At 52.2% G+C, this 25,524-nt stretch overlaps 2 protein-coding genes across 8 annotated transcripts; one reads left to right on the plus strand and one right to left on the minus strand.

The window, feature by feature from the left end:
* Window positions 1-1,967: 1,967 nt before the first annotated feature.
* gemin5 (gem (nuclear organelle) associated protein 5) lies at window positions 1,968-17,921 on the minus strand. Of its 6 annotated transcripts, none has more exons than XM_023962429.2 (29): window positions 17,783-17,921; window positions 17,374-17,528; window positions 16,768-16,922; window positions 16,473-16,654; window positions 16,159-16,310; window positions 15,988-16,080; window positions 14,849-14,981; window positions 14,618-14,783; window positions 14,016-14,228; window positions 13,498-13,583; window positions 12,616-12,698; window positions 12,286-12,419; window positions 6,839-6,912; window positions 6,457-6,638; window positions 5,904-6,043; window positions 5,665-5,836; window positions 5,412-5,594; window positions 5,288-5,341; window positions 5,089-5,217; window positions 4,873-4,968; window positions 4,667-4,804; window positions 4,308-4,455; window positions 4,114-4,233; window positions 3,829-4,039; window positions 3,488-3,751; window positions 3,249-3,411; window positions 2,646-2,985; window positions 2,289-2,376; window positions 1,968-2,202 (listed from the first exon to the last, which is right to left on the minus strand). In XM_023962429.2, the coding sequence occupies exons 1-29, from the start codon at window positions 17,794-17,796 to the stop codon at window positions 2,038-2,040; spliced, it is 4,233 nt and encodes a 1,410-aa protein (XP_023818197.1). In that variant the 5' UTR covers window positions 17,797-17,921; the 3' UTR covers window positions 1,968-2,037. The 6 variants fall into 6 exon arrangements, with proteins under 6 accessions (XP_023818197.1, XP_023818198.1, XP_023818196.1 ...); XM_023962430.2 differs by having other exon boundaries at window positions 5,089-5,214; window positions 15,988-16,083; XM_023962428.2 differs by having other exon boundaries at window positions 15,988-16,083.
* On the plus strand, window positions 17,455-23,983 carry mrpl22 (mitochondrial ribosomal protein L22). 2 transcript variants are annotated; one of them, XM_023962433.2, is made up of 8 exons: window positions 17,455-17,540; window positions 17,813-17,883; window positions 17,990-18,032; window positions 18,492-18,618; window positions 18,695-18,760; window positions 19,382-19,459; window positions 23,054-23,123; window positions 23,716-23,983. In XM_023962433.2, exons 2-8 carry the CDS (start codon window positions 17,859-17,861, stop codon window positions 23,922-23,924), a joined length of 618 nt encoding a protein of 205 aa, XP_023818201.1. In that variant the 5' UTR covers window positions 17,455-17,540; window positions 17,813-17,858; the 3' UTR covers window positions 23,925-23,983. The 2 variants fall into 2 exon arrangements, with proteins under 2 accessions (XP_023818201.1, XP_023818200.1); XM_023962432.1 differs by lacking the exon at window positions 17,455-17,540 and having other exon boundaries at window positions 18,489-18,618.
* Window positions 23,984-25,524: the final 1,541 nt, after the last annotated feature.

Consider the following 25,524-nt stretch of genomic DNA (forward strand, 5'->3'; position numbering starts at 1 on the left):
TGTGTTTATCATGACTTCATGAAAGACTAAATGTGAGAAAGAGTCCAGATAATCATTTTGATTCATTTTTAACGAATGTATGTGTATAATGGAGCAGAACATATAGCAAACGTTCATCTCATCACTGAAAGAGGTCAAAGGTCTCCTGAAGGTCTTCAGGTTCGGTATGTGATGTTTTGGGACATTCACCATTGATTCTCTGATTGAAAACCCTCCAGAACCACAAAATGCTCTTTACGTAGCCACTTTCTTGTTGCCATGACGATGTGTTTGCGATCACTGACACGTTCTCTTTCCTGGAAGAGTTTCTCGTCCAAAATCTCACCATGCATGGATCCATTCATCCTTTCCTTCATAAGGACCGGTCGTTCTGTGCTCTCAGCAGAAAAACAGGCCCATAACATGATGATTCCACCCCCATGCTTCACGGTGCGTCTGTGTTCTCTTCCAAACCCAGCAAGTGGCGTTTATACCAAAGAGTTCCGTTTTGGTCTCATCTGACCACCTGACTTCCTCCTCATCCTCCGGATCATCTGGACAGGAAGGGGGGCCTTTTGGAGCACTGGAGGACGTTGTGTGTTACCATAGTAACCGGAGTTACTGTGACCCCAGCTCTCCTCAGGTCATCGATCACTTTCCCTGTGACGTTCTGGGCTGCTCCTCACCGTTCTAAAGATCACGGAGATCTTCCATGAAGCTCCAGGTGGAGAGAGATTTGAAGGGTCCAAGCAGAACCTGACCCAAACTAAAAGGTCTGTTAGGAGATGCTAATGTCTTTACATGAACAGAATTTACTAAATGTTAAACCACAAAAAATGGAGTTAATCTACTAATTAATATATAAATGATTATATGTACTGTTCTATGATAGAATCACAGTCATTATATGGGCCCAATATTTATTCACATTTAAATATATGAATGGGCAGTTTTTTTACCCCTTAGCAGATGAGTGTTCAGATGCACAGAACAAGAATCCACCTGAACATCAGATCTACAGCAGAAACCTGGACCCAGAAAGTCCGGAGCTGCAGAAAACTCCTGCGGTTCTCCCTGCTGGACTTTAGCTCAGAATGATCTTCATCAAACATCCCATAGAAACTCCCAAAATGGGCAACACGCTGACACACAAACCGTCGCCGATAACAAAAGGCAGAGGGCAGCAGAGCAGTCAGGAGAATCTGGTCTCCACTTTGGAGAAACCTTCTCAACAAGCGGGGGTCTGAGGCCCTTCCATGTTCAAGCCGGCCTCCATGTCTGTGTCCACATGCTCCACCAGCTGCTAGAGCCGAAGGACGTCCCAGAGACATCTTCCATGGTCCAGCCACGCTGAAGAACAGAGTCCTGCGAGGGGGCGGAGTCAAAGCAGGAGAAATGTCTGAGTTTGACTCCACCTGTAGCCTCCATCAGCTGCTGAAGTCACGCTTCCATGCTGTTCTAGCACCACCTAGTGGCCAAGCGTGGTAACAATCACTACCACCAAAAGTTTCCTCAAAACATTTGAACTGAACTTTTGTAATTTACCAAACATTTGGAGTTTCTTTTTTTTTACTTTGTGTAACCCTTGTGCTATCTTAGATGACCCCCCCCCCCTTCCATTGAGGTGTTCTCCCTACCATGACAAAGGTGGATAAAGGTGGAAAGATTTCATGTAATCCATGGACACCAGTGAAGATCACAAATCATTGAAGAAAAAAGGTTCATAGCACTGTCTAGTGGGTCTAGATGACCCAACTCCCAATGTTAGAGTGCCTAGGATAGAACAAGGGGTAAGAATTAGTATAATAATCAAAAATAGTTTAAATAATTAGTTTATAGTTTAACTGTTCCTCAGTTCTGAGCTCAGATCCTGAACTTTATGAGGTTTAACCACTTTTATAAATGCTATTAGTAAAAATGTAACTGTTTTCACAAACTAAAGGAAAAACTACTTTAAAATGACCAAAATGATTTTAGAGGAGCTCTGATTCAGGTGACTTTCATGTGTCCTTTATTAACCAAAACTGTACAGGTGCAGAGGTTCAGCAGCAGACGTGTTCATGTGATGAAGCGCCGATAGGCGTTCAGAATGGAGGGACTCCTCCCGTGTTTCTGCAGCAGGTCTTCGGCTTTCTGTCGCAGCGACGGACACACGGCGCCCGCAGATCGGCCGAGGTGCAAAAGCACGAGGGAACACTCCAGGACGTCTGGATGAGGAAACATCTGAGGGACGAAGAGGACGCAGTTACAGCTCCAGATCAAACACAGAACCCATGAGAGCGTGTCCAGATGGAGGAGTGGAGGCCGACCTTCAGGGTGTCGGGCAGGTCGACCAGCTGCTGCTGGTATTTGGACATCTTGGAGGACAGAGACAGAAGAGTCTCCTGATCTTCACAGCTGGAACAAAAACTTCTAGTTAACTGAATGAAGCACAAACTAGAAGAAAAAGTCCATGGCAGACGCTGCTGGACCTGACGGAAACATGACCAGGGTTAAGGTATTTCATTTATTTTACAACATAAACCAGATCAAAGTGATGTTTTTTTTAATATTTAAATGATTCAAATGATCCAACTTCCTGAACTCAAATTTCACACCATCATCGTGAAAAAAACGTGCACTTCCTGGCCTGGTCGTTGTGAGCGATGTTTGCATCAGAATCTGACCTGTGCTCTGCAGAGTTCTGGTTCCCCACAGGGAGCGGGTCTTCCTGCGCTCGGCTGTGCTGCGCCACCATGGCCGCCAGCCGCTCCCGGATCTCCTGCACCGACCTCTGCAGGCTCTGACAGGCGGCGTGCGGCTCGGACAGCAGCACTTCAAAGTCCTCCTGGCCTTCGCCCGCTGCTCCCTTTTGGACCTCCACCTGCTCCGCGGCGCTCCTCCACCAGCACTCGTACAGGCGGTGATAGCGGACCAAGGCCTGCAGGCTGCTGAGCGCAGCGCTCGCCTCAGCCTCGGTCCCCTTCAGGGTCTTTGGACGTTTCCTGGAGAACAGACCAACATCACCTAGACGACAGAAAACAGGAATGTTGTTTTAAATCCATTTTTAGAAACACAGAAATAAAATCCAAACTGAGCTCGTCTCAACGGTTCTGTGAAACGCTTCATCAGTTTTTCACGTGTTTCTTCTGTTTGTGTTCTACTTTTTTGATCTCGTACAGAAACGGCTTCAGAGAAAATGCGATTTGTTGTTTTGAGACGTTATGGGGTCAGAAGTCTGAAGCGGAGTCTGAACACGTGTGACGGCTTCAGAGGGAGGCGTGTTGGACCTTCGGGGAACAGCCGCCTGCACAGCTCTGCGGAGGCGCAGAAGAGTCCGGCGTCTCTGATCCAGGCCGCCGCCCACCACAGCTCCTTCAGCAGCTGCGCGTCGTCGTTCAGGATCCAGCTCAGCACGCCGCGGGTCAGATGGAGCGAGGCCTGCAGCAGGACCTGAGGAGAAAGCACAGACAGTTTCCTGCGTTGGACTGATGACGTTGTGCCGCCGTGGCCGTTTGGAGGTCAGTACCTGTTTCAGGGGGGCGGTGGGGGCCGGACTCTCCACGGACCTCAGCTCCTGCAGGAGAGCCTCCATGCTGCCGTCTTCTGGTGCGTTTGCAGAAATGCCAAACTCCTCCTCCCACACGTCTCTGACTCGGTCCTGGATGCTGGCGGGATGTTTTCTTGGCTCCGCCCATGTGTGGGTGGAGCTGCAGGAGGCTGCAGGGATGACCCCGGCGTCACGCAGCTCCACAGTCAGCAGCTCCGCCACGCAGAGATGCAGCCTGTGGACCTGCAGAAGGTGAAACATCTCGGTGAGAGGCTTCCTGTTCCTTTCCAGGGGGGATCAGGAGAGTGTGAGCTGCTGACCAGAAGGTCGTCCTGACCGCTCAGGACCTCCTGCGCCGTCAGCCAATCCTGAGCAGCCGCCAGATCTTTGGCGCATCGCAGCGCCAGCGTCTGAGCCAGAGCCCCCTCCCCTGAGATCCTGGCCACGCCGGCTGCCGTCCTCAAAGACGCGACGTCATTCTTCTTGGCGATGACTTTGGCGGCGTCGAAACCGGAGCCGGCGGCGAGGTGACTGAAAGAAGCAGGTCAGACGGATCAGGCGGAGGAAGAGCGCTGGTCTGTGAGGCCGGACTCTTCCCTTCAGACCATTTAGCTGCTGCGGACAGATGGCCGTCCTTCTCCAACACCGCAGCCCAGCCGCCGTACAGCTCCTTCAGGACCGGCTCGTCCGGCGCCAGCCGCGCTTTCGCCAGAGCGATGGCCTCCCTGACGAACGACAAGCTCTGGTTGATGGAGCTGCTCCACAAACTCCTTCAGTCAAACGGCCGAGCGGCTCAGACCTGAAGAGCTTGTGTGATCGCAGCAGGTCCACGGCCTCGTAGACTCTGTTGATGGACAGCAGGTGGGACGCCGCCTTCAGGTACTGCTCCTGCAGACACAGCTGCCTGACGTAGGCCTCCACCGCGCGGCTCCAGGCCTCAAAACCAGCTGGAGGAGGTGAAGAACCAACACATCATGAGGTCACTTCCTGTCCCCTCGTCAGCTTTTATCGATGCAATAAAAATCTAGAGAATTTCCTGTGAGAAATGTTTTTTAGTGCTCTTAGACCAGCAGCAGCCAAAACCTTCTCTTTTTTTGCATCAAACTGGCTTCCTGACGTCTGCACAGACACTTCAACCGGCATCTTCCCGCTCTTTACCCATCGCAGCGACGGACAGCAGGTGGTCGTTCAGCTCTCCTTTCTCCGTTGCCAGCTGCAGCGCCCCCTGCAGGTCTCCGCTCCACAGCCGCAGGTACACCACCGAGTCGAAGTGCCCCGCCTGCACGTGACCTTCCTCTGAGGGTCGACAGGAAGTTGAACGTTACGCTGAAACGCCCAAAGCCAGGAAGGGAGAACCAACAAACCTTCTGCCTCCAGCATGAGGCGCAGAGCCCGCCGGTCTGCAAACAGGCCCAGGTGGACATGGTCGCCATGTCCCGGGCTGCAGCCAGCAGGTGGCGCTGAAAACACACAATCAGCCCTGCTTTGTGAAAAAAGGGTCGAACTGAAGACTTAAGCTCGTTTAAGTTTTCTGACATTTTTATTTTGCATTTGGAGACCATCTGCCAGTTTTCTCTCACCTGAGGCGTGTCTGACGGCGGCCAGAGTGACGCAGTCCTGCAGCAGCTCCTCCCTGGGCCGGTGGTCCATGGACGTGCTGAGGGGCAGCATGGAGCGAGGCTTCTTCTTCTTCAGGAGGCTCAAATCTGCTGCGGAGCCAGCAAGGGACATGTTCAGAACCCAAAGAAAAAGCCGTTTGAACAAGAATCAGACACAAACCTGGTGGCTTCTCTTTACTTCTGGAGACAGATGAGGATTTCTTCTCCAAAGATGCTAAAAAAAGGAAAAAATGATTAGAAAAATGCGATTTGACATGAATCCTTCAGGCCTCAGACGCATTCACCTCCTGGAGGATGCATGCTGCTCGTGGAGCCGACCTCCTCCTCCTCCTCCTCAGACAGATCCTTCTCTCCGTCGCCGTTCATCTTTGGCACCACATCTCCTCCGAGCCCCGGCGCGCTCTTGCTCTTCTTCTTCTGCTTGGAGCCGGACTTCTTCTTCTCCTGCAGCGTGCTCATCTTCCTCCCTGGGAGGAGAACATGTCAGTCGTGAGCAGGAGGACCTGGCTGGATCCCCCCTCAGAGCCTCATCGTCACCTTTAGGTGGCTTTGTGAACTCCTGTTGGGAGACCTTCCACTCCTGCACGGTGAAGTCTTTTCCTCCGGTCCAGATCACGTCTGGATCAACGGGGGACCAGTCCACGCTCAGCAGATACCCCACGTGACCCCGGTAGTTAGAGATGGGCGCCTCCTCCAGGACGTCCCACACCTGAAACGAGACCCGCCCATCAGACCTCAGAACAGCATTTTGGCTTCACCTGTGTGGAGCAGCAGACCTGTGCCGTGCCGTCATACGAGGCCGTGACCAGCCGAGCGCTGTGATGTGGACTCCACGCCATCCCGGTGATCTTGGCTGTGTGACCGCACAACCGCCGGTACGGCTCCGTCAGGACCACAGGAGTCTCTGGAGGGTTCTCTGAAGACCAGGAAGACTCGTAAAGATGTGGGTTCCATAAGGAATTACTGCCATCTATCCATCCAACCATCCAGCTATCCACCTATTCATCCATCTGACGATTCATTTATCCATCCATCCATCCGTCTTCGTGTAAAGTTGTAGACCTAAGTTTCAAAACTGGAAATATTAAATCTACATCCAAACTGCAAGTATTCGTCCTGAACGACAGTTGATGTTTGATAAACTGATCCAAAGGAAACCAAACAACAAAATGGGATGAAGGTGAAGAAGATGAGAATTCTGAAGGGATCCCAGAAACGGTCATATCCTCTCTGACAGTGGGGTAACTGGGAGGATTCAGAGCAGGTTGGAGCCGTTTATTGGACGCTTGTGTTGTCATGTGACTATTGTTGTGAACGTAAGGTCCCCACCTATCACGGAGCGGAGGTCGTGCACGTAGACGATGGCGTTGCTGGAGCCCGAGGCCAGGAGCGTGTGCAGCTCTGAGGCGGAGCCGTGCTGGTGATGCCACCGCAGCGAGTTGATGATCTTGTGGTGCTGCTGGACGCTGCACAGTTGCTTCAGGTTGGGGGCTTGGAAAACATCAATGCACCTGATGAAAGAGATGAAAAGACCGGTGAAAGAGGCCAGTTTCCAGGAAAACAAGCAACTTTTGACATGTTTACTTTGTGATGCAACCTGACAGAAAACCTCAAAGCTCCACCGCTCCTCATCTCTGCTTCAGATGTTTTAACCATTAGATCAAAAAGTCTGGTTGGCGTTTCTAAGGGTTCACGTGTGAAAACAACTCACCCATCCTCGTTACCGATGGCAACGACTTTCCCATCCGGCTTCCAGCTGAGGTCGGTGTGTGGAGACAGCTTGTGCTGTTGGAGATAAAGATCAGTTTCAGGGTCGGTGCAGCTCAGCTGCTTTCAGGACAAACGGCAGAAACTCGCCGCCATTCTCAGCCTGAAACGGCAGAAACTCGCCGGCATTCTCAGCCTGAAACGGCAGAAACTCGCCGCCATTCTCAGCCTGAAACGGCAGAAACTCGCCGCCAGTCTCAGCCTGAAACGGCAGAAACTCGCCGCCAGTCTCAGCCTGAAACTCGCCGCCATTCTCAGCCTGAAACGGCAGAAACTCGCCGCCAGTCTCAGCCTGAAACGGCAGAAACTCGCCGCCAGTCTCAGCCTGAAACGGCAGAAACTCGCCGCCAGTCTCAGCCTGAAACTCGCCGCCATTCTCAGCCTGAAACGGCAGAAACTCGCCGCCAGTCTCAGCCTGAAACGGCAGAAACTCGCCGCCAGTCTCAGCCTGAAACGGCAGAAACTCGCCGCCATTCTCAGCCTGAAACGGCAGAAACTCGCCGCCATTCTCAGCCTGAAACGGCAGAAACTCGCCGCCAGTCTCAGCCTGAAACGGCAGAAACTCGCCGCCAGTCTCAGCCTGAAACTCGCCGCCATTCTCAGCCTGAAACGGCAGAAACTCGCCGCCAGTCTCAGCCTGAAACGGCAGAAACTCGCCGCCAGTCTCAGCCTAAAACAGCAGAAACTCGCCGCCAGTCTCAGCCTGAAACGGCAGAAACTCGCCGCCAGTCTCAGCCTGAAACGGCAGAAACTCGCCGCCATTCTCAGCCTGAAACGGCAGAAACTCGCCGCCAGTCTCAGCCTGAAACGGCAGAAACTCGCCGCCAGTCTCAGCCTGAAACGGCAGAAACTCGCCGCCATTCTCAGCCTGTAACGGCAGAAACTCGCCGCCAGTCTCAGCCTGAAACGGCAGAAACTCGCCGCCAGTCTCAGCCTGAAACGGCAGAAACTCGCCGCCAGTCTCAGCCTGAAACGGCAGAAACTCGCCGCCAGTCTCAGCCTGAAACGGCAGAAACTCGCCGCCATTCTCAGCCTGAAACGGCAGAAACTCGCCGCCAGTCTCAGCCTGAAACGGCAGAAACTCGCCGCCAGTCTCAGCCTGAAACGGCAGAAACTCGCCGCCAGTCTCAGCCTGAAACGGCAGAAACTCGCCGCCAGTCTCAGCCTGAAACGGCAGAAACTCGCCGCCAGTCTCAGCCTGAAACGGCAGAAACTCGCCGCCATTCTCAGCCTGAAACGGCAGAAACTCGCCGCCAGTCTCAGCCTGAAACGGCAGAAACTCGCCGCCAGTCTCAGCCTGAAACGGCAGAAACTCGCCGCCATTCTCAGCCTGAAACGGCAGAAACTCGCCGCCAGTCTCAGCCTGAAACTCGCCGCCATTCTCAGCCTGAAACGGCAGAAACTCGCCGCCATTCTCAGCCTGTAACGGCAGAAACTTGCCGCCAGTCTCAGCCTGAAACGGCAGAAACTCGCCGCCAGTCTCAGCCTGAAACGGCAGAAACTCGCCGCCAGTCTCAGCCTGAAACGGCAGAAACTCGCTGCCATTCTCAGCCTGAAACGGCAGAAACTCGCCGCCAGTCTCAGCCTGAAACTCGCCGCCATTCTCAGCCTGAAACGGCAGAAACTCGCCGCCATTCTCAGCCTGTAACGGCAGAAACTCGCCGCCAGTCTCAGCCTGAAACGGCAGAAACTCGCCGCCAGTCTCAGCCTGAAACGGCAGAAACTCGCCGCCATTCTCAGCCTGAAACGGCAGAAACTCGCCGCCAGTCTCAGCCTGAAACGGCAGAAACTCGCCGCCATTCTCAGCCTGAAACGGCAGAAACTCGCCGCCATTCTCAGCCTGTAACGGCAGAAACTCGCCGCCAGTCTCAGCCTGAAACGGCAGAAACTCGCCGCCAGTCTCAGCCTGAAACGGCAGAAACTCGCCGCCAGTCTCAGCCTGAAACGGCAGAAACTCGCCGCCAGTCTCAGCCTGAAACGGCAGAAACTCGCCGCCATTCTCAGCCTGAAACGGCAGAAACTCGCCGCCATTCTCAGCCTGAAACGGCAGAAACTCGCCGCCAGTCTCAGCCTGAAACGGCAGAAACTCGCCGCCAGTCTCAGCCTGAAACGGCAGAAACTCGCCGCCAGTCTCAGCCTGAAACTCGCCGCCATTCTCAGCCTGAAACGGCAGAAACTCGCCGCCAGTCTCAGCCTGAAACGGCAGAAACTCGCCGCCAGTCTCAGCCTGAAACGGCAGAAACTCGCCGCCATTCTCAGCCTGAAACGGCAGAAACTCGCCGCCATTCTCAGCCTGAAACGGCAGAAACTCGCCGCCAGTCTCAGCCTGAAACTCGCCGCCATTCTCAGCCTGAAACGGCAGAAACTCGCCGCCAGTCTCAGCCTGAAACGGCAGAAACTCGCCGCCAGTCTCAGCCTAAAACAGCAGAAACTCGCCGCCAGTCTCAGCCTGAAACGGCAGAAACTCGCCGCCATTCTCAGCCTGTAACGGCAGAAACTCGCCGCCAGTCTCAGCCTGAAACGGCAGAAACTCGCCGCCATTCTCAGCCTGAAACGGCAGAAACTCGCCGCCAGTCTCAGCCTGAAACGGCAGAAACTCGCCGCCAGTCTCAGCCTGAAACGGCAGAAACTCGCCGCCATTCTCAGCCTGTAACGGCAGAAACTTGCCGCCAGTCTCAGCCTGAAACGGCAGAAACTCGCCGCCAGTCTCAGCCTGAAACGGCAGAAACTCGCCGCCAGTCTCAGCCTGAAACGGCAGAAACTCGCCGCCAGTCTCAGCCTGAAACGGCAGAAACTCGCCGCCATTCTCAGCCTGAAACGGCAGAAACTCGCCGCCAGTCTCAGCCTGAAACGGCAGAAACTCGCCGCCAGTCTCAGCCTGAAACGGCAGAAACTCGCCGCCAGTCTCAGCCTGAAACGGCAGAAACTCGCCGCCATTCTCAGCCTGAAACGGCAGAAACTTGCCGCCAGTCTCAGCCTGAAACGGCAGAAACTCGCCGCCAGTCTCAGCCTGAAACGGCAGAAACTCGCCGCCATTCTCAGCCTGTAACGGCAGAAACTCGCCGCCAGTCTCAGCCTGAAACGGCAGAAACTCGCCGCCATTCTCAGCCTGAAACGGCAGAAACTCGCCGCCAGTCTCAGCCTGAAACGGCAGAAACTCGCCGCCAGTCTCAGCCTGAAACGGCAGAAACTCGCCGCCAGTCTCAGCCTGAAACGGCAGAAACTCGCCGCCAGTCTCAGCCTGAAACGGCAGAAACTCGCCGCCAGTCTCAGCCTGAAACGGCAGAAACTCGCCGCCAGTCTCAGCCTGAAACGGCAGAAACTCGCCGCCATTCTCAGCCTGAAACGGCAGAAACTCGCCGCCAGTCTCAGCCTGAAACTCGCCGCCATTCTCAGCCTGAAACGGCAGAAACTCGCCGCCATTCTCAGCCTGTAACGGCAGAAACTTGCCGCCAGTCTCAGCCTGAAACGGCAGAAACTCGCTGCCAGTCTCAGCATGAAACGGCAGAAACTCGCCGCCATTCTCAGCCTGTAACGGCAGAAACTTGCCGCCAGTCTCAGCCTGAAACGGCAGAAACTCGCTGCCAGTCTCAGCATGAAACGGCAGAAACTCGCCGCCATTCTCAGCCTGTAACGGCAGAAACTTGCCGCCAGTCTCAGCCTGAAACGGCAGAAACTCGCTGCCAGTCTCAGCATGAAACGGCAGAAACTCGCCGCCAGTCTCAGCCTGAAACGGCAGAAACTCGCCGCCAGTCTCAGCCTGAAACGGCAGAAACTCGCCGCCAGTCTCAGCCTGAAACTCGCCGCCATTCTCAGCCTGAAACGGCAGAAACTCGCCGCCATTCTCAGCCTGTAACGGCAGAAACTTGCCGCCAGTCTCAGCCTGAAACGGCAGAAACTCGCCGCCAGTCTCAGCCTGAAACGGCAGAAACTCGCCGCCAGTCTCAGCCTGAAACGGCAGAAACTCGCCGCCAGTCTCAGCCTGAAACGGCAGAAACTCGCCGCCAGTCTCAGCCTGAAACGGCAGAAACTCGCCGCCATTCTCAGCCTGAAACGGCAGAAACTCGCCGCCAGTCTCAGCCTGAAACGGCAGAAACTCGCCGCCAGTCTCAGCCTGAAACGGCAGAAACTCGCCGCCAGTCTCAGCCTGAAACGGCAGAAACTCGCCGCCATTCTCAGCCTGAAACGGCAGAAACCCGCCGCCAGTCTCAGCCTGAAACGGCAGAAACTTGCCGCCATTCTCAGCCTGAAACGGCAGAAACTTGCCGCCAGTCTCAGCCTGAAACGGCAGAAACTCGCCGCCAGTCTCAGCCTGAAACGGCAGAAACTCGCCGCCATTCTCAGCCTGTAACGGCAGAAACTCGCCGCCAGTCTCAGCCTGAAACGGCAGAAACTCGCCGCCATTCTCAGCCTGAAACGGCAGAAACTCGCCGCCATTCTCAGCCTGAAACGGCAGAAACTCGCCGCCATTCTCAGCCTGTAACGGCAGAAACTCGCCGCCAGTCTCAGCCTGAAACGGCAGAAACTCGCCGCCAGTCTCAGCCTGAAACGGCAGAAACTCGCCGCCAGTCTCAGCCTGAAACGGCAGAAACTCGCCGCCAGTCTCAGCCTGAAACGGCAGAAACTCGCCGCCAGTCTCAGCCTGAAACGGCAGAAACTCGCCGCCAGTCTCAGCCTGAAACGGCAGAAACTCGCCGCCAGTCTCAGCCTGAAACGGCAGAAACTCGCCGCCATTCTCAGCCTGAAACGGCAGAAACTCGCCGCCAGTCTCAGCCTGAAACTCGCCGCCATTCTCAGCCTGAAACGGCAGAAACTCGCCGTCATTCTCAGCCTGTAACGGCAGAAACTTGCCGCCAGTCTCAGCCTGAAACGGCAGAAACTCGCCGCCAGTCTCAGCCTGAAACGGCAGAAACTCGCCGCCAGTCTCAGCCTGAAACGGCAGAAACTCGCCGCCAGTCTCAGCCTGAAACGGCAGAAACTCGCCGCCAGTCTCAGCCTGAAACGGCAGAAACTCGCCGCCAGTCTCAGCCTGAAACGGCAGAAACTCGCCGCCAGCCTCAGCCTGAAACGGCAGAAACTCGCCGCCAGTCTCAGCCTGAAACGGCAGAAACTCGCCGCCAGTCTCAGCCTGAAACGGCAGAAACTCGCCGCCAGTCTCAGCCTAAAACGGCAGAAACTCGCCGCCAGTCTCAGCCTGAAACGGCAGAAACTCGCCGCCAGCCTCAGCCTGAAACGGCAGAAACTCGCCGCCAGTCTCAGCCTGAGAAGTTTCCTTCAAGAGCCGCCCCCTCAGCATTGCCAGGCGGCTGTCTTTACTCAAGTGTGCTTTTAAGAGCATCCCGACGACCACAAAAGCTGCTTTTCCTTTTCCTCGGGTCCCCATCGTCCCACCTTGATGTCGTTGGTGTCTTTGATGAGCCTGTCGATGTCCGTTGCCTCGCTGCTCAGCTTTGCCGGGTCGTGCTGCAGAATCACGCCTTCGCCTGCGCAGCTGTACAGGCCGAAGCTCTGCTTTCCCGCTGTACCTGAACGGTTCACATGGTTTGGTCAGTGTGAACCTCTGCCGGAGAGACTAAACAAAGTCTCCCTTTCCCAGTGATTTCTAAGTATTGATTATGGCCTTTTATAAACTGATTCATTCGTTAAGCTGGAAAAAGAAAATGTCTTTGAGCTGAGGTGAAAGGTCGTTGTTTGGCGTCAGAACGTCCCACAGAGACTTACCGAAGGACAGCGGGGGCACGGGGGGCCCCCAGGCCAGCGTGTACACAGTCTTCCTGTGGTAGGAGCTGGATATCTGAGGAGGCCTGAGAGGAGGAGGAGAAGAAGAACCGTCAGATGGCGGGAAAATGACTCCAGGAGGTTCAGGAGCAGACGAGCTTCATCGCTCCAAGTCCATCCCAATAATAATTGATACTTTATTTATCCCACAATGGGAAAATTCTTCTCCACATTTGGCCCCGTCCCCTGGGGGGAGCAGTGAGCTGCAGACTGGCCGCGCTCGGGGGGATCGATCCACCGACCCTTTGGGTGTTGGACGACCTGCTCTACCGCCTGAGCTACACTGCTGCCCTCAATGGTCATTCAAGCCGGTTTTCCTTCCTCACACTGGGTTTGTCAGCTCCCTAAGACATGAAACAACCTCCTCCTCCATCATCATCCTCATCATCATCATCATCATCATCCTCCTCCTCCATCATCATCATCATCATCATCATCCTCCTCCTCCATCATCCTCATCATCATCATCATCATCATCCTCCTCCTCCATCATCCTCATCATCATCATCATCATCATCCTCCTCCTCCATCATCATCCTCATCATCATCATCATCCTCATCATCCTCATCCTCATCAAAAGGAGTTTGGATCGTCACAATCCTATTCAGGGGTCCATTTGTGAAAGCTCAGATGCTTCTGTCTGTGTTCTGCTGAAGGTCCCGGTCAGGGGGAGCAAAGACTGCTGGGTAAAAACATCCAGCTCCAGGAACAGGTGCAGACCATGTGAGCGGGACCTTCAGCAGGAGCTCAGGAGGCTGACAAATGTTAGCCATGTTTCTGAAAACCTGTGTCAGAAAAGCTGAAGGAATCGATGCCATCCGTACCTGCTGGAGAAGACCTCGTAGATTCCCACTTTACCGTCTTCTGTTCCAAAAGACAGGGTTCCCTCTTTCTGGGGGTGCCACGCCAGCTGCAGAGACAAACACAGGAGTCTCACTTTATGGACTCAAACCGACGCCAGAGACGACATCACTTCAAACGTTCAAACGCTCCTCCACGTCTGCAGCAGGAGCATCAAACCTCTGACTCTAACAAAGGGTCGGCGGTTTGATCCCCGCTCCCCCCAGTCAACCGTATATGCCCCACCAGTCTGCCCCAGGGCAGCTGAGGTTACATCAGTAGCTACCATCACCAAGTCTGACTGAATGATGGACACTCTGGAAGAACGCTGAGCCTCTGGAAAAGCAGATCTAATAATCAAATCTATACTTGTTATAAAATCCAGATTTATAATTCTAGTTTTTCACTGTTGTTCTCTGCTTTCTCCCTCAAAGCCCCTCAAAGGTCTGAGCACCAATAGAGCCCCCCAACATGGACCCCCGCCTTCCAGAAATCTCTTTACCGCAGTCACTTTGGACTTGACGCCTTGCCAGAAGGTCCGGATGTCGTACTTGTTCTGGCTGCTCAGAGTGTTCCACACCCGGATCATGTTGTCCCCCGCGCCCACCGCCAAACATCCTGCACCCACAGGGGAGAAGGTCAGGGAGTACACCACGCCCCCCAGGGAGAAGAGGGTCCAGCAGCAGCTGAGGGTCTTCAGGTCCCAACATTTGATCTGAGGATGGAGAACAAAAGTCACAGATCTGACCTGCAGGTTTCCCTGGAGAACACCTGAAGAAGGGAACGCTAAACGGATTCATTCATAAAAACCACTAAAGGATCCGTCTTCCTGTCATGAACACACATAACTATTATTACTGCAGATCTAACAGGAGAAATCCGCTTTCATGCCAAGATCTGGGAGCTGCTCGGAGGATTTTATCATGAATCACAAAGCAGTTTTCCTTCAGCCTTCACCTCTGCAGCACAAGAATCGGACAACTTCATACTGAAAATGAAGAATAGCTGCAGAAATCTGAACGAAATGGAAGAAATTTCTGAGTTTGAAGCCAAAAGATCTGATTCTGAAATCAGATCTTTTGTGTTTAGCAGGAGAAGACTCGCCTCCCGGTCCATGGAGGTGCTGAAGAGCAGCTCCCCTCCGTCCTGCAGACGCAGCGAGCTGGTGTTGAAGACGATCCGGCTGTGGTTCTGACCCTCTGAGGAGGACCCGAACAACGTCCAGCGCTGCTTCCCGCCTTTGGTCAGGTCCCACAGCAGCAGCTCTCCGCTGGGGGAGCACAGAGGAACATGAAGGTGCGGTCGCAGCTCCGAGCGGGACGCTGCCGGATCTACCTGAAGCAGCTGGACACCAGCTCGGTGGGTCGTCCCGGGGGCCAGAGGACGCTGAGCCAGATCCGCTCTTTGACCCCGGGGTCGACGGCGGAGGCTCTTCTCTTCAGAAACGGCAGCTTTAAGGTCATCACTCCTGCAGGAGGAGAGCAGCGTTCTCACCTTTAACAGCTTTTTACTCGATACGAAAACTCCACGGGCAGAGATGTTTGGGAAGGAGGAAAAAGATGACCAGAATGGAGTGTTATTTACGCCGCCACGCTGCGAACTCAACTTCCTAAGTTGTCAAGGAAAATATTTTTGCTTTATCAAAAATAAACATGCAAATGTTTGACCTGATTGGTTAGAATCTGGATTCTGGGCCGCTGCTGCTGCGGCGGGGGTCTTGGGATGGGGGTGGCTGGTCACTCTCTCTCCCTTCTTTTCACATTCCACCATCCATTTTAGAAGAACATAAACACTCACCTGAACACAGGTGTTAGCTCACCTTTGCACTAATAGTTTGCATGATTGAATAAAATATTTCACACTAGTTGGTTTGAGGCATAAGTATGCGTGTGTGAACACTATCTGTTTTGTGTACATGTTGACATGTGGACATTTTTGCAGCTAGAAAGCGTGTTGATAACATTTGAGTGTGTGGACAGGCCCCGCCCTTTTGAGATTTGTATTCTATCTGTAACTTACCGTAATGATAAACATCCAGAAACTTGTTGCTTTATGCTGCTTCATGGTTTTACCCCCCATTTTTTATAATCACCCTCCTATGCCACTCTCTCTAATATCCCTCTCTCTTCTTCCCTCCTTTCCTTTTCCGTCCGGTCCAACACAAAAAAATTAATAAAGTTTGGCCTGGATTCCAAAAGGGGTTTATTCAGTCATACCTCTGGTTTGTCTGAAGATTCATAACCCCTCTTGTTAAAGTAAAATATGTCCAACACAAGAGGCCCTCAGCTCTCATCTGCCTGCCCAGCTGTTGGACAGGACAAGTTAAGAAAAAACTATTTGAAAGCAAATATTTAATATTTTCATTTGCGACTTAGAAGGTTTTGTCTGCAACGTGGTGGCATAGATATCACTCCATAGAACAGAGGAGCTGCTGCAGCTCCCGATGAGAAAATGTTCCGATCTTCTCCCCTCACCTTTGCCCCTGGAGGTGCTCCACACCCTCACCGTCTGGTCTTTGCTCCCAGAAGCGAGGTAGCATCCGTGTTCTCCTGCAGACCCTCCGTTTGCTGCTGCAAAACCACAGAATCCGTTTAGAGTCGCTGCTGAAACGACCTGCAGCCCAAACCCGCTCCGTTCTGCAGAACCTTCGTCGTCCTCAGCTCTGCTGAACAGCGCCGACTCCCCCGACACAGGCGACCACGCCAGCGAGTGGATCTCATTGTCGTGTCCACGGAGACGGTGCATCACCTCCCCTTTCTTACTGACATCCACCAGCACGATCATCCCGTCTTTGTACCTGCAGCCAAGAAAAAATAAAAAAATCACACACAACGTCCTGACCTCCAGTCTTTCTCCTCTGATTCACTTCTCTGAAGGATTTTCAAAACAAAGCTTGGAAACTCTAAAACATGGATAGCTGCTCTGAGTCTAGACGGTAACCATGGTGATTTCCCAGTACCCAATAGCCACAGAGCTCCAGGTGTGAGGCGAGCAGGTGAGGCAGACGATGGTCCTGGGCTCAGGGAAGAAGCTGGCGGTGTCTCCGGTGTGGAACCAGTGGCACACCACCACCCCTTTCTCGTCCCCCGACACCACCAGGTCTTTGTCCACAGGAGACCAGTGCAGAGCCGAGACGGGGGTCTGTGTGGAAAACCGCATCTCCGTGAGGACCACCAGAACATCCACTTCCCTCCGACAGCTCCGACTAAAACAGTGGAGCCTGTGGGAGGGGCCAACGTGACCTGAAACCTCACCTGATGAGCCACCTGCTCCCTGACCAACGTCCTGCTGTTTGAGTCCCAGAAGCGGACGCTGCCGTCGGTGGAGGAGCTGGCGCAGACATGGTTCTGACCCGCGTGCTGACAGAAAGAAAAGCCCGACACCAGGTCCGCGTGGCCCACCAGCTGTCCTGCAGAACCCACAGCAACAGCCGGGTCAGCCGTGGGAGCGGAGCTCAAAGAAAACACGACTGCCCCATGAAGGGCAGAGGGGGAGCAGGTTGGAACGGGGGGAGGAAGGGTCCGGTGTGACCAAAGAGTGTCATGAATTATGAAAGATGGTGGAGAGAGCACCAATGTTGACGGCTTAGAGACAGGAAGCAGAGATGAAGATGCTGAGCTTCTCTTTGGGACCAGGATGGATCAGGAATGAGTCCATCAGAGGAACAGACAGGTAGATGTTCTGGAGACCCATGCAGGAAAGCAGATGGAGATGTTTGGACAGGTTAGAGGAGGAACAGGGAAGCTACCAGGAAAGAGGAGGATGAGGAGGATGAAGGCAGGGTTAGGGGGAGATTGTGGCTGCGGGAACAGACTCCACAGTTTCCTGTTCGTCTGTTTCAGGGCAGAGATCCCACTCACCTGTGACTCGGCACGCGGAGGCGCTCACGTCAATCAAATAAACCACATTTCTGGCACCGACACCCAGTAAGCCACTGCTGCTGACGTCACTGCAGCGCGAGCAGTACCAGTTCGGCGAGGCGGGCAGAGACCTGTCGGCCATGGCGCCCTGCAAACTTTAAAAAAAGGTGATTTCTGCTCCTGAAGTTTAAAATCAAGCTCCTCACGTGTCCTCAACGTAACAACACAAACTGCCGCACGAGGTGTCTGCTGTCGTAAATCTCGTGCATAGATTACGGCACCCTAACTGGGTCAAATATATCAGACTTTGCTCTTTTATTTTTCCTTATTGCGTTTTCATTTATATTTTTATATAATCATAAAAAATAAAGTAAAAACGTTTTTTAAAGTATTTAAGATCTCAAATGACCGGATAATCTTCATTTCTTTCCCCCGGAAGTATTTACGACAGTCAGGCGAAGAATGCGGCTGATCAGAAATCCATCATGGCGGCCGCAGGGGCTGGATCTGGTGAGAAATGAAAAGAAAAACTTCATTTAAATCTACAAATGCTTACATTTAAAAGTGGTTTGTTTGAGTCTGTCTCTGCTTTGACTTTATCTAACTCTTGGTTCAGGTTTCTCCTTCGTCAGAAGCCTTTCCGGACTATTTCGTTCAAGGTGAGAACAAACGGTTTCAACAAACGTTTTGGTTTTTTTTTCTCTTTTTTTGAAGGTAAAAACTAAATTCAAAGAATATTTTAGAATGGATCAGAAACGATTGATTACGTTTACTACTGACATAAACGTGCTTAGTGACATTAAATTAGACAAACAACCTGGACATACTAAGAAAACGAGGTTATATGGTTTAAAATGGGAATTATTTTCTGCTTTTATTATATTTGAGCAAAAGCTGCAAAATAACTGATGAAAACATTACAGAGGAAATATTGTAATATTTTTAAAGCAACTACTAAATAAACATAAAATAATTTCATAATAATTTTGAAAAGGTGAATAAAATTCACATAAAACGTGTAAAAATGGCTGAAAGACTGGCAGTTTTAAGAGTTAAACATGTAAAAGTGAGCACACAGCGATTGCAATGATTTTCATCGCTGCTCTCTTCCTCAGCAGGTTGGCCGCTCCACCCCAGCGGCTCTCGTGGCTCCACACCGGCTCTTCGCTGAGCTCAAAGAGCTGGGAGAGGAAGAACCTGAAGGTGTTTCCACCCCAGCAGCCAGAGGAGCCCCGCAGACCAGCCGTGAGTCCGTCCGCTGACCGCCTGAGAACGTTTCCGCTGCTGCTTTTCCATCAAGCTGGCTTTCCTCTTCCTGCAGGAGATCCACCACTGCAGGAGGCAGATCAAATACAGCAAAGACAAGATGTGGTACCTGGCTAAAATGGTGAGAAGTCTGAGCTGGATCTGAGAACCATGACTGTAAATGAAACTCAGTGGTTAAACCTCTACATTGATATTCACCGAAGTTCTGCAGATGAAATACTCTGTCAAGTCTGATTCTTTGTGTTGTAAAGCACACAAAGAGTCATTTAAATTCATTAAAACTTTATTGTTCCACTAAGGAACTCTGACATGGACTTTAGGGCTCCGCTTTGCCTTGTCCGCTCGTCGCACGTCAGTCGTTAGCTTGTGCAGCCTTCCTCTGTACAGAGTTGGCTTCAGAAACCTGCAGCTCTTTCCTCGGCGCAGGAGGAGGCTTGGTCATCAGCTTTTGAGCTGCAGGTCGGCTTCTTCACAGGAACAGAAGGAAGCGAGCACAGAATCTGCCCTGCAGAGGTTCTTCTGAAAACTATCAGGGTCTGCGGTTTGGGCCGTGTTCTGGTAGCCACCTGTCAGTGAAACATTTACTTCCTGCTTCATTTCTGTTTGTGACACAAACCTCTGCCCTGTCAAAACTTAAGAATAAGGACATCTAGTGAAGCATCATCAGATGGGTTAAAGACATTCGTGTTTCATAGAAAGCCTCACATCTGACAGCGGGTCGGGTTTCTGGTTGTGTCCTCAGATCCGCGGCATGAGCATCGATGAGGCCGTCGCCCAGCTGGAGTTCAACGACAAGAAAGGAGCCAAAATCATGAAAGAGGTCTGAACTGAAGGCTATGCTGGATTTATCACACGCACACTCATGCAGAGGAACACACACTCGTGTAGAGTACATGCACACACAATACAAACACACATGCACACGTACGACGTCTGATGTTCACACATGGATGCAAATAGACATGAATAGGTGTGGACACACTGACACAGATACACACACACATGCACACACATGCAAATGCACAACAGTAATATGAGCACACCCACTCACGTGCACACACATGCATACACCCACTCACGTGCACACACATGCATACACCCACTCACGTGCACACACATGCATACACCCACTCACGTGCACACATGCATACACCCACACACATGCATACACCCACTCACGTGCACACACATGCATACACCCACTCATGTGCACACACATGCATACACCCACTCACGTGCGCATACATGCATACACCCACTCACGTGCACACACATGCATACACCCACTCACGTGCACACACATGCATACACCCACTCACGTGCACACACATGCATACACCCACTCATGTCTACACACATGCATACACCCACTCATGTGCACACACATACATACACCCACTCACGTGCACACACATGCATACACCCACTCATGTCTACACACATGCATACACCCACTCATGTGCACACACATACATACACCCACTCACGTGCACACACATGCATACACCCACACACGTCTACACACATACATACACCCACTCACGTGCACACACATGCATACACCCACTCACGTGCACACACATGCATACACCCACTCACGTGCACACACATGCATACACCCACACACGTCTACACACATACATACACCCACTCACGTGCACACACATGCATACACCCACTCACGTGCACACACATGCATACACCCACTCACGTGCACACACATGCATACACCCACACACGTCTACACACATGCATACACCCACTCACGTGCACACACATGCATACACCCACTCAAGTGCACACACATGCATACACCCACTCACGTGCACACACATGCATACACCCACTCACGTCTACACACATGCATACACCCACTCACGTGCACACACATGCATACACCCACTCACGTGCACACACATGCATACACCCACTCATGTCTACACACATGCATACACCCACTCACGTGCACACACATGCATACACCCACTCAAGTGCACACACATGCATACACCCACTCACGTGCACACACATGCATACACCCACTCACGTGCACACACATGCATACACCCACTCACGTGCACACACATGCATACACCCACTCATGTCTACACACATGCATACACCCACTCATGTGCACACACATACATACACCCACTCACGTGCACACACATGCATACACCCACACACGTCTACACACATACATACACCCACTCACGTGCACACACATGCATACACCCACACACGTCTACACACATACATACACCCACTCACGTGCACACACATGCATACACCCACTCACGTGCACACACATGCATACACCCACTCACGTGCACACACATGCATACACCCACACACGTCTACACACATACATACACCCACTCACGTGCACACACATGCATACACCCACTCACGTGCACACACATGCATACACCCACTCACGTGCACACACATGCATACACCCACACACGTCTACACACATACATACACCCACTCACGTGCACACACATGCATACACCCACTCACGTGCACACACATGCATACACCCACTCACGTGCACACACATGCATACACCCACTCATGTCTACACACATGCATACACCCACTCACGTGCACACACATGCATACACCCACTCAAGTGCACACACATGCATACACCCACTCACGTGCACACACATGCATACACCCACTCACGTCTACACACATGCATACACCCACTCACGTCTACACACATGCATACACCCACTCACGTGCACACACATGCATACACCCACTCACGTGCACACATGCATACACCCACACACATGCATACACTCACTCACGTGCACACACATGCATACACCCACTCAAGTGCACACACATGCATACACCCACACACATGCATACACTCACTCACGTGCACACACATGCATACACCCACTCAAGTGCACACACATGCATACACCCACTCACGTGCACACACATGCATACACCCACTCACGTGCACACACATGCATACACCCACACACGAATACACACATGCATACACCCACTCACGTGCACACACATGCATACACCCACTCATGTCTACACACATGCATACACCCACTCACGTGCACACACATGCATACACCCACTCACATGCACACACATGCATACACCCACTCACGTCTACACACATGCATACACCCACTCACGTGCACACACATGCATACACCCACTCAAGTGCACACACATGCATACACCCACTCACGTGCACACACATGCATACACCCACTCATGTCTACACACATGCATACACCCACTCAGATGCACACACATGCATACACCCACTCAAGTGCACACACATGCATACACCCACTCACATGCACACACATGCATACACCCACTCACGTGCACACACATGCATACACCCACTCACGTCTACACACATGCATACACCCACTCATGTGCACACACATGCATACACCCACTCATGTCTACACACATGCATACACCCACACACGTCTACACACATGCATACACCCACTCACGTGCACACACATGCATACACCCACTCACGTGCACACACATGCATACACCCACTCACGTGCACACACATGCATACACCCACTCACGTGCACACACATGCATACACCCACTCACGTGCACACACATGCATACACCCACTCACGTGCACACACATGCATACACCCACTCACATGCACACACATGCATACACCCACTCACGTGCACACACATGCTTCCCCCCATCATGTCTACACACATGCATACACCCACTCACATGCGCACACATGCATACACCCACTCACGTGCACATACATGCATACACCCACTCACGTGCACATACATGCATACACCCACTCATGTGCACACACATGCATACACCCACTCACGTGCACACACATGCATACACCCACTCATGTTTACACACATGCATACACCCACTCACGTGCACACACATGCATACACCCACTCATGTTTACACACATGCATACACCCACTCACGTGCACACACATGCATACACCCACTCACGTGCACACACATGCATACACCCACTCACGTGCACACACATGCATACACCCACTCATGTTTACACACATGCATACACCCACTCACGTGCACATACATGCATACACCCACTCATGTGCACACACATGCATACACCCACTCACGTGCGCATACATGCATACACCCACTCACGTGCACATACATGCATACACCCACTCATGTGCACACACATGCATACACCCACTCACGTGCACACACATGCATACACCCACTCACGTCTACACACATGCATACACTCACTCACGTGCACACACATGCATACACCCACACACGTCTACACACATGCATACACCCACTCACGTGCACACACATGCATACACCCACTCACGTGCACATGTGAACGAGTCCCTTGTTTCCGTTGTACAGGTCCTCCTTGAAGCTCAGGAGATGGCCGTGAAGACTCACAATGTGGAGTACAAGTCCAACCTGCATGTGGGTGAGTGTGACGGATCCCTGTGCTGCTCTAAAACACCTGAGTCACAGGTAAAAGATGGGCGTGTCCGGGCTGACAGCCGTGTGGCTCGTCGACAGATCGTTTGTTTCCGAATCACGAGGCTCCAAAAGAAAGGAAGAAGCTCTGCTGCGCGGCAGCGAGGGCGAGACGCTCCTAGCGGCTCAGAGGGATTGTTTTTGAAGAACAGTTTTAAAAATAGATTTCTGTTGAAAACGTCTGCTTTGTTTCTCTGGTGGTGGGGGTTGTTCTGGTAGAAGCAAACCCACCCTTTGGAAGCCGTGTAAACGTTTTTCAGGCTCCGAATAAATTCATGTTTTGGCTGGACCCCCCCCACACACACACACACACATTTATTTTGTTCGCTGCAGCTGTTAAACCTACCGGTCCATCTCCTCAGAACCATCTGAGTTCTGGAGTTGTCCTGCCTGAAAGGAGGTTTTTCCACTCCTGCAGCATCAAACCGTCGTGTTTACATGGTCCATCCAGCTGGACGGACCAGAACTGTGCCAGGATTTCCTCCTTCAGCTGCTCCTCAGTGAGGAACGTAACCTTCTGCTTCTCCTCCCCCCTGCAGCAGAGTCCTTCTCCAGCAAAGGGAAGTACCTGAAGCGGATCCGCTACCACGGACGGGGCATGTTCGGCATCATGGACAGAGTTTACTGCCACTACTTTGTAAAACTGGTGGAAGGGCCGCCGCCCAGAACGGAGCAGAAGACGGGCTTGGACCAGGCCAAGGAGTACGTTCAGATGCTGAAGGATCGGACCGTCATCCACAGCCTGTAGATCTTTTCAAATGTTGTAGCGTTGTGTCTTATCTGTAAATAAACTGCAGCGGAAAACAACCTGAGCAGCCTTTCATTGCAAATCACTGAGGTGATCAGCTTCTGCACCATGGAAGCTCCGCCGCTGCAGAGCAGCTGTGTCTGTGGTGGACTTTCTGCAGTCCTTATCCTGCAGAACCTTTGGTGGGTTTAAGGATTTGTAGTTGATTTATGCTCCAATCACTGGTGACATTCATGTTCCAGAACACATGAGGCTCAGGATGATGGACCACCAGGATTTTGATGCAAAGCGTCATCCCTCACACCTTTACGGTCGTGTCTAACTCAGAGGATCGCAGCTGAAACCGCCCAGAGGTTCTGCTCCAGGCCACCTTCTGATTTTGTGACCCACATGACCAGAACGTCACGTTTTCTTGGACTGAAAGCAGCAGCCGTTCAGCCGCATTCTCCTCTAAATCCTCCACGCTGTCGACATCGCTCTTCCTCCTCAAACACGGCAGCAGGTTTTTATGAAACGACAGATGATGCTGCTGTTTTCTGTTTCCTCTTATCTGAAGGAGAAACATTCTCTCCGTCTTATCTGCTGCCCCTCACCTTCTCATCATGCTGTTAATGACGTTCATTTGAATTTTCCAGACTGGGTCGTCCGCTCTGCTTCTGATTCTGCTAATAAATTGAACGGAGAGGCAAACAAAACAAGCCCAGGAGAGCAAAGGCAGGAGGAGTGGAGAACATTTCTATTTTCCAGAGGTCAGTGTGTCTGATTGTTCTGCAGCCCGGAGCTTCATTCTCCGCCGATCCTAATTGGCCTTCAGCTTCCTGTGTTTGATGTGGTCGGTCCAGCGCCGGTTCCCGCCTGTCGCCAAGGCTCTCGTCAGTTTTTTCAGATAAAGTGCCATCTGCTGGCCTCAATTTCAGCAGACGTGTGCCCCCAATCTGAGCGGGGGGGCGGCTCCATCTCCCGTCGTCTGGCTCCAAACTCGTCTCAGCTCAACTTTAGGATCTGGCTGTGGGTCAGTGGGTTGAGCCTTCTGCCTTTTGTTAGTTGGTTCAGATAGTCTGATCTCAGGTTGACGTCCCACTCCGATCGTTCCGGTGGTCCTTTAACTATGATGATGCGATTTTTAGCCAAAATCTAAACGGCTGCCGTTTTCTGCAGAGCAGCAGGAGTTCATCAGAAATTCACCTCTGAGTTATGCTTTCAATTGCTAAGAACTGTCTGTTTACACTCCCACTAGCCTACAGCCCCTCATAAACTCAACTTAACATTAGCATTGCATCAAAAATGGCAGCAACATCAGATCCATCCATCCGTCCAGTTCTGGTCCAGATTCCAGCTCAGACCAGGAAAACAAAGACGTTCATGGATCTGTTGGTCTGCAGGTGGATGATCAGAAAGGGGCGGGGAGGAAGCAGAAAACAACCCTACCCAAAACAAACATTTTAATTTTAATTCTAATTCACAAGAGGTTGAGTCTGCCCCCCTCCACCCAGACTGACAGAAGAAGTCCTGACTCATGGTCCACAAAGCGGTCTGAGTGCAGGACTCGGATGCAAACAGGGGTCTAACACTGACATCTCTCTGATCAGGGAGCATCGTC

This window comes from Oryzias latipes, chromosome 14 (assembly GCF_053564925.1).
Source record: "Oryzias latipes strain Hd-rR chromosome 14, Olatipes_Hd-rR_3.1".
Classification (NCBI taxonomy): Eukaryota; Metazoa; Chordata; class Actinopteri; order Beloniformes; family Adrianichthyidae; genus Oryzias; species Oryzias latipes.